The 9922-nt window shown below is 40.2% G+C and overlaps 1 protein-coding gene across 1 annotated transcript; it reads right to left on the bottom strand.

Moving 5' to 3' along the window:
- Positions 1 to 2496: 2496 nt before the first annotated feature.
- Positions 2497 to 5758, bottom strand: LOC109218946. The gene is made up of 3 exons (XM_019383343.1): positions 5240 to 5758; positions 2755 to 2838; positions 2497 to 2670 (listed from the first exon to the last, which is right to left on the bottom strand). The coding sequence occupies exons 1-3, from the start codon at positions 5756 to 5758 to the stop codon at positions 2497 to 2499; spliced, it is 777 nt and encodes a 258-aa protein (XP_019238888.1).
- Between the last annotated feature and the right edge of the window lie 4164 nt (positions 5759 to 9922).

The following is a 9922-nucleotide window of genomic DNA, read 5'->3' as shown; positions in this document are numbered from 1 at the left end:
CTCCACCCCTGAAGATCATCATCATCGAGACCCCATCAGCAGCCCCTTCCCCGTCGCCAGTCTACCACCATCGCCACAACCCTCCGTCTCCAGACCTCCACGCCAAACAACCACCCTCGACACACCCCTTCGACATTCCAACCTTAGAGAGGACACAGAAAAACTTCATCTCCCTCCCAAAAAACAGAGCAAAAGTTGTTGTAAATACAGCCGCAAACGACCCTAAAAGGGAACTCTCTATTCTCTAAGAAATCAGCCGCAACAATACAAAGAGAACCCCAACCTAGACCTCTCTTCTTCATCTTCTTCAGCCATCAACACACCCAAAAAGACCACCCTAAACCGCCAGAACACTACCAACCAAACCAGCCGCAACGCCTAAAACTCAGAACCCCCACTTGAACTCTTTCTTCTTCGACAAAACAGAACCAACAAAAAGCTCCATCCCAGTCATTTCCATGGAGCCTGAGCTTCATAAATGGACGCACACACAGACATAAATGGATGGATTTCTGGGAGTTCGGAAAAAGAAACAGAATACACAGCGTAAAGGACAGAAACAAAATGAAATGAAAGGCGAGAGGTCCGAGTTCCTGCGAGTTTTGGTGTAATTCGAGTTTTCCAGCGAGATCCGAGTTCGTTGAGGGTCTACGGCAAGGTTATTTCAGTCCGCGCCCTGTTTTGATTTTCGATTTCTGGAATTTCTGTATGAGATTGTTTCAGTTTTTTTTAAGTTGTTGGATTGTGGATTTGAAAGGAATAAGATGATCTTGATTTTCAGATATTAGATTCTGGGAATGCCGATAGTAATAGACTGTAATAGCTTGAGTTATTTGAGCGTTCTATAGCATTTGGTTAACTAATTGGAAATTTTTTTGTTATTCTCGTTTAAAATGGAAAGGGGGGTTGGTTTTTGGGCCTCTCCGAGAGGTCAAATAGAGGGTGTTGTCTCGTTTGATGTTAGTGCAAGGTCTTCAAATGTAGATGATTCATTCAACAATGTTATGGAGATTATGAATCTTGATGCTTACACTAGATGGTGCACTAGCCCTAGTGCAGCAGAGCAGATGTTTGCCTCCTATGCAGCATCTTCGCAAATTAATTCCATGTCTCAAAGTTATGCACCGTTTGAAGGATTGAGTTACACAGAACAAAATACTGGAACATTTCTTCCAATGGATGCCAATATGGTGGGAAGTACTGTTTGTGGAGGAGAGAAAATGATGTTCGGGCAAAATGATGAGCAGTTGCATTTTGTGGTAGATTCAACTGATGAGGTCGGCTTGGTAGCTAAAAGAAGTAAAAATTCAAGCCAGCAGGCTGATGACGCTAATATTGGAAACTCTACGATCGTAAGGTCAGCCTTAATTTTATTTAGATTAAAACGGAACATCTTTAGACTATTGTAGTTAAGTACAATTCTTAAAAATGGATTGAGGTGTGCCATCCATCATTAGATCACCCATGGCCCTCACAAATATTATAACTTAGTTTAAAAATAAATGTTCGTAGTTTGCTTTAGGCACGTTTAATATATTATCGTGATTGTGTACACGTTCGCGTGACATAATTACGATCCTAAAAAACGAAATTGGAGTATGCGTTCGCGCAACTTCGACTAAACATTCTTAATAATAATAAAGCGTCACTAATCGTGGACACGTATGTGTGACATGATTTTTGACGCGCCAAACAAATGGGTACACGTGCGCGTGACCTGTTTTAAGATAATTTCTTAATTAAAAGAGGCAAATGCACATAGGTTCTAAAATGAGTAATTAGATAGTTTAACTAAGCCAAGTATGATCAAAGCGACCGTGCTAAAACCACGAAACTCGGGAGTGCCTAACACCTTCTCCCGGGTTAACAGAATTCCTTATCCGGATTTTTGTGTTCGCAGACCATAGATAAGAGTTAACTTCCTCGATTCGGGATTCTAAACCGGTGACTTGGGATACCATAAATTATCCCAAGTGGCGACTCTGAATTTAATATAAATAATCCTGTTTCGATTGTCACTTTAATTGGAATAACTCCCTTGTATATCCCTTTCGGGGGTAGGAAAAAGGAGGTGTGGCAGCACCTATGAACTGCGGGCCATTATCGCACACGATTTCTTTTGGAACTCCAAACCGACATATGATGTTTCGCAAATGAAATCCTGGACCTCTTTTTCTCGTACCTGTTTGAAGGCGTCTTCTTCCACCCACTTAGTAAAATAATCAGTGAGTACTAATAAAAATCGTACCTTGCCTTTGGCCTGTGGTAATAGCCCACGATATCCATCCCCCACTTCATAAAAGGCCACGATGCAACAACCGGATGTAATAATTCTGCTGGTCGATGTATGTTGTTACCATATCTTTGGTACTTGTCACATTTGGCCACAAAATTTTCTGCCTCTTCTTCTATTTTTGGCCAGTAATACCCTGCTCTAATTAAAGTTTTTACCAAGGACCTTCCTCCGGCATGATTCCCACAATGTCCTTCAAGTACTTATCTCATCACGTACTCCGTTTGAGAAGGTCCGAGACACCTTGATAGAGGGCCACCAAACATTTTTCGATATAGATTGCCTCGATCCAAACAGTAACGAGAAGCCTTTCGACGAAGTGCCTGAGCCTTTTTCTTATCCTCGGGTAGTATTCCGTAATGCAAAAGATTGACAATCTCGTTTCTCCAATCCCAAGTTAAATTACTGGAATTTACCTCATTTTTATCTTGGTCAAGTGCCGAATGAAACAAATGTATTACAGAAGCATTCTCTTCATTTGTCACTTCTGCAGCGGATGCAAGATTAGCTAACGCATCTGCTTCGACATTCTCGTCTCTTGGTATCTGCACGATTTTCCAAGTTTGGAATTGTCTTATCAAATCTCGTGCCTTTTCCAAATACTATTGCATCCTCGCCTCTCTAGCTATATATGTCCCCTACATTTGATTAACTACGAGTTGCGAGTCGCTTTTGATTATGACCTTCTCTATTCCGAGCTCTCGTGCCAATTCTAAACCTGCAATCACAACTTTATATTCTGCTTCATTAGTAGTAATAGGATGGCATTTTATGGCTTGTCGTATAGTCTCTCCTGTAGGTGGGATTAGGACAATGCCTTAACCCGCTCCTTTTACATTTGAAGAGTCATCGGTGAATAGGGTCCAAGTAGCTGGATTAGACCTGTTAAAGACCTGCAATTCTTTTTTCGCTTCTGTTACCATGCCTGGGCTAAAGTCTGCCACGAAATCTGCTAAAACTTGTGATTTTATTGCAGTTCTAGGTTGATATGTGATGTCATATTCACTTAGTTCTATAGACCATTTAGCTAACCTACCCGATAACTCTTGCTTATGCAATATATTACGTAGAGGATAAGCATTTACCAAGGAGATAGGATGACATTGAAAATAAGGCCTTAATTTTCTAGATGCCATAATTAATGCTAAAGCAAGTTTTTCTAGATGAGGATATCGAGTTTCAGCATCCAATAAAGTCTTGCTAACATAATAAATCGGAGATTGTTTACCTCTGTCCTCTCGAACAAATACGGCACTTACCGCCACTTCTGAAACAGCGAGGTAGATGAGCAGCTTTTCCCCATCCTTTGGTTTAGCCAACAAGGGTGGGTTTGACAAGTATGCTTTTAAATTTTTGAGCGCTTGTTGACATTCTTCAGTCCATTCAAATTGACTTTGCTTTTTCAAAACTGAAAAGAACTTAAAGCTTTTCTCCGAAGATTTAGAAATAAATCTTCCCAACGCTGCTATCCTACCTGTTAACCTCTGCACTTTTTTTTTGCTCGTGAGTATATCCGGTATTTCTTCAATAGCTTTAATCTACGCGGGATTTACTTTAATTCCACAGTTAGAAACAAGGAAACCTAAGAACTTACCTGACGACACGCCAAATGCACATTTCTTGGGATTTAACTTCCTATTGAATTTGCGAAGAATCTGAAACGTATCTGACAGATGTTGAATATGATCCCCTGCCTGTTGTGATTTGACTAGCATATCATCGATATAAACCTCCATGGTTTTTTCCAGATGTTCTTGAAACATCTTAGTTACTAACCTTTGGTACGCAGCTCCTACATTCTTTAGGCCAAAAGGCATAACTTTATAACATTCCTCTGTCTGTAATAAAGGAAGTTTTTTCTTCATCTGAAGGATCCATTTTTATTTGATTATACCCTAAATAGGCATCTAAAAAACTTAATAGTTCGTGTCCTGCAGTAGCATCAATTAGTTGATCTATGTGTGGTAGTGGAAAAGAATCTTTAGGGCAAGCTTTATTCAAATCAGTATAATCTACACAAACTCGCAACTTACCATTCTTTTTGGGCACCACTACAGTATTATCTAGCCAATTAGGATATTTTACCTCGCGGATAGACCCAATTTTTAAGAGCTTTTGTACCTCATCCTGAATCACCTGATTCTTGAAGGACCATTGCTTCCTTTTCTTCTGTTTGACAGGTGGATATGTTGGATCTTCATTCAGCTTATGGGTCATTACCTCCGGTGGTACACCTGTCATATCTCAATGCGACCAAGCAAAGAAATCTGCGTTAGCTTTTAAAAATTCAATTAACTTATTTTTCATCTCCGGGCTGAGGTTGGTTCCAATGTAGACTTTTCTGTACGGCCAATGTACAAATAATACCACAGCTTCCAGTTCCTCGATTGTTGTTTTGATGTTTTCATTTTCTTCTGGTTCTTGAATAGTATTAGGCCTTGAGTCTACATTTGTTTGTCCATCTACAGTTGAGGTTTGTGTTGCTAAATCCTCAACTGAAATTTGTAATTGCTATTTTTCATCTGCAACGTCGTTCTTCACGCTTGAATCTGCCACTGAGTTAATGCTTCGGGAAGCCTGTTGATCACTACGTATTTGTCTTATTCCACATTGTGAAGGGAATTTGATAATCTAATGTAAGGTAGACGGAACAACATCCATCTCGTGAATCCACGCTCTGCCGAGAATCATATTGTATGCCATGTCCATATCTATCACTTGAAATTTAGTATCTCTAACTACTCCTTCTGCGAATGTGGTGAGTATTATCTCCCCTTTTATTACAACGCTCGAGTTGTCAAAACCAGACAAGGCCCGTGCTTTGGGTACCAATTTATCATCGGGTTGCATCTCGTTTACCACTCTTAAAAGAATGATATTTACAGAACTACCTGAATCAATCAAAACTCGTTTTATGTTAGTATCATGTACAAGTAAAGATATTACCAGAGCATCATTATGTGGGTTCAACACAACATCTGCGTCTGCATCATCAAATGTTATACTATCTTCTTCCAAAACTTGACAAACTCGCTTCCCGTGGGTGACTGTGATTTTTGACACCTTCTTTGCTGTCGTATATGTTACGACGTTGACCTCCTCTCCTCCACTTATGACATTAACCGTTCTCTTCGGTGATGGAGGTTTCGATGGTTCCTGTCTATTCTTCGTATACGCTTGCTTACCCTTCTCACTAAACAATTCGGTTAAGTAACCTTGTTTTAATAGGTGCTCTACTTCACATTGCAGTAGTCTGCAATCTGCTGTTTTGTGACCGTGATTGCTGTGAAACTCGCACAAAAAATTGGGGTTTCTCCTGTTTGGGTTTGATCTCATTTCATTTGGCCACCGCACTCTATCTCCCATGCTTCTTAGAACAGCTACCAACTCGGACGTGCTAACTTTAAAACTATAACCTCCAAATTTTGCATTTGAACTTCCATCGTTGTCTCGCGTATCTCGCATATTTCGTTCCTTTCCGAACCGAGACGATGAACCCGAATCTCTATCCTTTGATCTGGAATCATACCTTGGGTTTTCTTGTTTCGAACGTGAATCCCTTCCTGCTGGTCCCATATAAGGTTCATACCTGTTCTTACCGGACCTTTTTTCAGTTGTGGTTGCCTTGAACTCACCCTTTCATCTCTCCAGGATTGAATGATAGTGTCTTCTTCTATCCGCAGCTTCGTGCTATACCTGTTGTAAGCATCATTCTAAGTTGTTGCGGGAAATTCTCGTAAGCTTTCTTTGAGTCTTCTCGTAGATTCCGAGCTTTTTTCATTTAAATTACTAGCAAATTCCATAGCCGCCCAATTGTCAGGTACACGTGGCAGGATTATCCTTTCACATTGGAACCTGTCTACGAATTCCCTGATTAACTCCGTATCTCCTTATTTTATTTTGAAAATGTCTTCCATTCTTTTTTCAACTTTTTGAGCTCCCGAGTGTGCTTTTATAAATGAATCTGCAAGCTCAGCAAAAGAATCAAGGGAATTTTCAGGTAAAAGAGAATACCATGTCAATGCTCCCTTCGTGAGGGTTTCACTGAATTTTTTGACCAATATTGATTCGATCTCTTGGTTGGTCAAGTTGTTGCCCTTCACACCAGTTGTAAATGCGGTTACGTGATCTCATGGATCAATTGTTCCATCATATTTTAGGATATCAGGCATCTTAAACTTTTTTGGAATAGGCAAAGGACCGGCACTTGGCTTCCAAGGTTGTTGAGAATATTTTTCCATATCTACTCCTTTGATTATAGGTGGCACACCAGGTTCTGCTCCTTGAGCTATTTCTGCAAAGTTAGTACTAAACTTTGTAAATCAGAATTAACTGGGATACCTGGCCCTCCATCGCGAGATTCGCTGGGTGTCCCTCCTCTGCCTGAATTAGCAAGTCCCGAGCGTGGATTCTCTATGGTTGCGGTGTTGTTTGGAGGTGGAGTTGGTGGTACAGTTGGCAGCCTATTGACAAAAGCTTGAAGAGTATTGTTGACCTGTTCGGCGATTAATATCTTCAATGTTGCGTCAATAGCTTGATCGTTCTCATGTTGGTCATTCATATTCGATTCAGATCTGTCAGGTGTCCCTTCTCAAGATTGTCGAGGAGAGTTTCGTGGTGAGGGGGTTGGAGTTCCATCTCCTTGTTTATTTTGTAGGTTTTGTTAGTTGTTGTCGTTGACGTTCGACATGATTTTTTGGCAGAAGAATTGATTTGGAAAGTAAAAAGATTATCAGATTTCCAGTAACGCAACCAATTTGTTTAACCAGAAAATAGGAATTTCGGTCAAAGCTTATTATTAGAAGTACACGGGTTACTGATAATCAAGAAAAGGAATATTTTTGCAATGAGAAAGGAGAATTAGAGTAAGAAATAGCAAAGCAATCAATATAAAGCAAAAGTAGATAAGTGTATTCCAGTAATAACCAGAACGTATCCATACAAATGACATTTTTCTTCCTTTTATAGCTATTTCTAGGTACAACGTCTCTTCTCTTTTGTAATCGAGTCATTATGAGCGTTTAGTGACACTAATGAAATGTTATAATTAGCAATCGTAACTGTTTCGTGAAGATTTTGTAACGGTTCTAATCATTCATGCTCATTAATTGAAGATTAATGAATCTATACTTTTTGCTGTCTTGATTCACTCCACCGGTGTCTCTTCAAATTACAAAGAGACTCGAGCAACCATTTCTTCTTTTCTCTTAGACGTTTTGCTCGTACCTATTAAAACTCGCATCTCTTTAAGTACTCTTCTCCAGCTGTCACTTTTCTAGTGATCCACTTGTCTTGCCATGTCTGCCACATAATTAATTCCACGTGTAATATTTATTTTCCCCAATACATCAGGCATTTTAAACTTTTTAGGAATTGGTAGAGGTGCTGCACTTGGCTTCCAGGGTTGTTGTGAATACTTGTCTATATCTACCCCTTTGATTGCAGGTGGTAAGCCTGGTATCTGCTCTATATGATCGTTCTGTTTTCAACTGTTTCTGCAAAGTTAGCACTAAGCTTTGTAAATTAGAATTATTTGGAGTACCTGAACCCCCATCACGGATTCATTAGGATTTTCTCCACTTCCAGAATTATCAAGCCCTAAACGCGGGTTTTCCAGAGTTGCCGTGTTAACAGCTGGAGGATTTTGCACCGCATTAGGTAATTCACTAACAAAAGCCTATAGCACATTATTCACGTGCTCCGCAATCAATTGCTTTAGAGCGTCTTGCTCCATAGTTTGGTCATTTCCTATCGATCATCAGCGCGAGAAGTGGACCTTGCAGGCGAACTTCCACGTGACTGTTGAGGGGATCCCGTTGGTGTGTAGTGTGATGGAGTTGCACCTTGTTGGTTCAGCTGGTTGTTGTCGTTAATGGTAGACATATTTTATTGTTAAAGATTGGAAAGTGAACAGATTATCAGATTCCCGGCAACGAAACCAATTTGTTTAACCAAAAATAGATTTCTCGGTCAAAGTTAATATTTAGAAGAAATCGGGTTACTGATAACCAAGACATACTTCACTTTCCCAATAATTTTGGAAGAATAGATCAAAGAATAGAAATGATTGACAAAGGAGAATAAGCAATGAACTAATAATAACTGCCCAAAATTAAGGCTTAAAGCTTGGAGAAATAAGCAAAGAATAATAGTGTAGATTTCAATAATAATCGTCACCTCCATTACAAATGAGACTTTTGTCCTTATATAGGAGCATACAACTATAAAGGTTCCCATTCTTAATTTGGGCTCACTAATGATATTAATTGTATTGATTTTCTGTTACCATATATTACCGTAATGGATACATTTATGACTAAAGATTCCTTGTACCTCTACCGATTTGCCTTCCTTGTTTACATTAAGTTCGTGTATCTTCCCTTCTTTGCAGCCTTCATTTATTTTGCTCATGTTTCTCCTTTCACAGCTGTCTGGCCTGGATCTTTCCTTAATGTAACCTCGTGGGTGTTTCTCTCGTGCCTTTTCTCCATTCTTTCATTCGTCTAATTAAGAGTGTCACTTGTCCTTACATTGATGTTCCATGTGTCATGCCCCGTCAACTTGTTGATAGTCCTCATGTCATGTCTTTTCTTTCTACCAATACAGCACATCCATCTCAACATCCTTATTTCTGCAACTTTCATCTTTTAGATATGAATATTCTTGACTGGCTGACACTCTGCCATACAATATGGCTGGTCTAACCACAGCTCTATAGAACTTGTCTTTAAGTTTCGGAGGCACTTTCTTATCACACAAGACGCCAAATGCTAGTCTCCATTCATCCACCCCACCCCTACACGGTGCGTGACATCCTCGTCAATCTCTTCATCCCCCTGGATAACCGACCCCAGGTACTTGAAGTTACCTTTCTTGGGGATAACTTGAGAGGCAAGCCTCACGTCCATATCTGTTTCTCTCGATCTACCACTGAACTTGCACTACACGTATTTTGTCTTAGTCCTGCTCAACTTGAAACCTTTAGACTTAAGTGTCCGTCTCCAAACCTATAGTTGTTACAATTCTAGATATCGTCTTTGTCCTTGTATAGCGGTATCATTGTACTCCAGCTCCATTCCTCTGGCATCTCCTTCGTCCTGAAAATAACATTAAACGGCCTAATTAGCCATTTCATTCCTGCTCTACCCACATACCTCCAAAATTCTACCAAAATTTTGTCTGGCCTGGTCGCTCTTCCCCTGCTCATCTTACACATAGCCCCACAACCTCCTCGACTTTAATGCGCCTATAGAGCTAAAATCTCGGTGACTGTCGGAGTGCTCCAATTCACATAACACAATGTCTTTGTCCTCGTCATTCAGCAACTTATGATAGTACGTCTGCCATATCCGCTTAATTTGAGCGTCTTCCATCAACACTCTGCCTTCCTCGTCCTTGATTTTTACCTCACTTGGTCTAGATCACGAGTCGTCATCTCTCTCACCTTGGCCAGCCGGAACAACTTTTTGTCCCCGCCTTTGTCCCATATTTCTTCGTATAGGCGACCAAATGCTGCATTCTTAGCTTCCGTGACCGCTACCTTCCTAGCTTTCTTATATCTATCTATGTTCGTCTGCCTCTCCTCCTCGTTTGTACTCTCCACTAACTTTCGGTACGCCGCTGTCTTTT

The sequence above is a fragment of the Nicotiana attenuata genome, unplaced genomic scaffold, assembly GCF_001879085.1.
Source record: "Nicotiana attenuata strain UT unplaced genomic scaffold, NIATTr2, whole genome shotgun sequence".
Lineage (NCBI taxonomy): Eukaryota > Viridiplantae > Streptophyta > Magnoliopsida > Solanales > Solanaceae > Nicotiana > Nicotiana attenuata.
Note: the sequence above shows the minus strand (reverse complement) of the source record. Positions and strands in the feature narration are given on the sequence as shown.

Coding starts and splice junctions, on each gene's coding strand:
- LOC109218946 (XM_019383343.1), bottom strand. CDS start 5,758: ATGCGAGATACGCGAGACAACGATGGAAGTTCAAATGCAAAATTTGGA. Junction 2,839..5,239: donor ACCCACATAATGATGCTCTG/GTAATATCTTTA, acceptor AAAATCGTGCAG/ATACCAAGAGACGAGAATGT. Junction 2,671..2,754: donor CAAATGAAGAGAATGCTTCT/GTAATACATTTG, acceptor TGGAGAAACGAG/ATTGTCAATCTTTTGCATTA.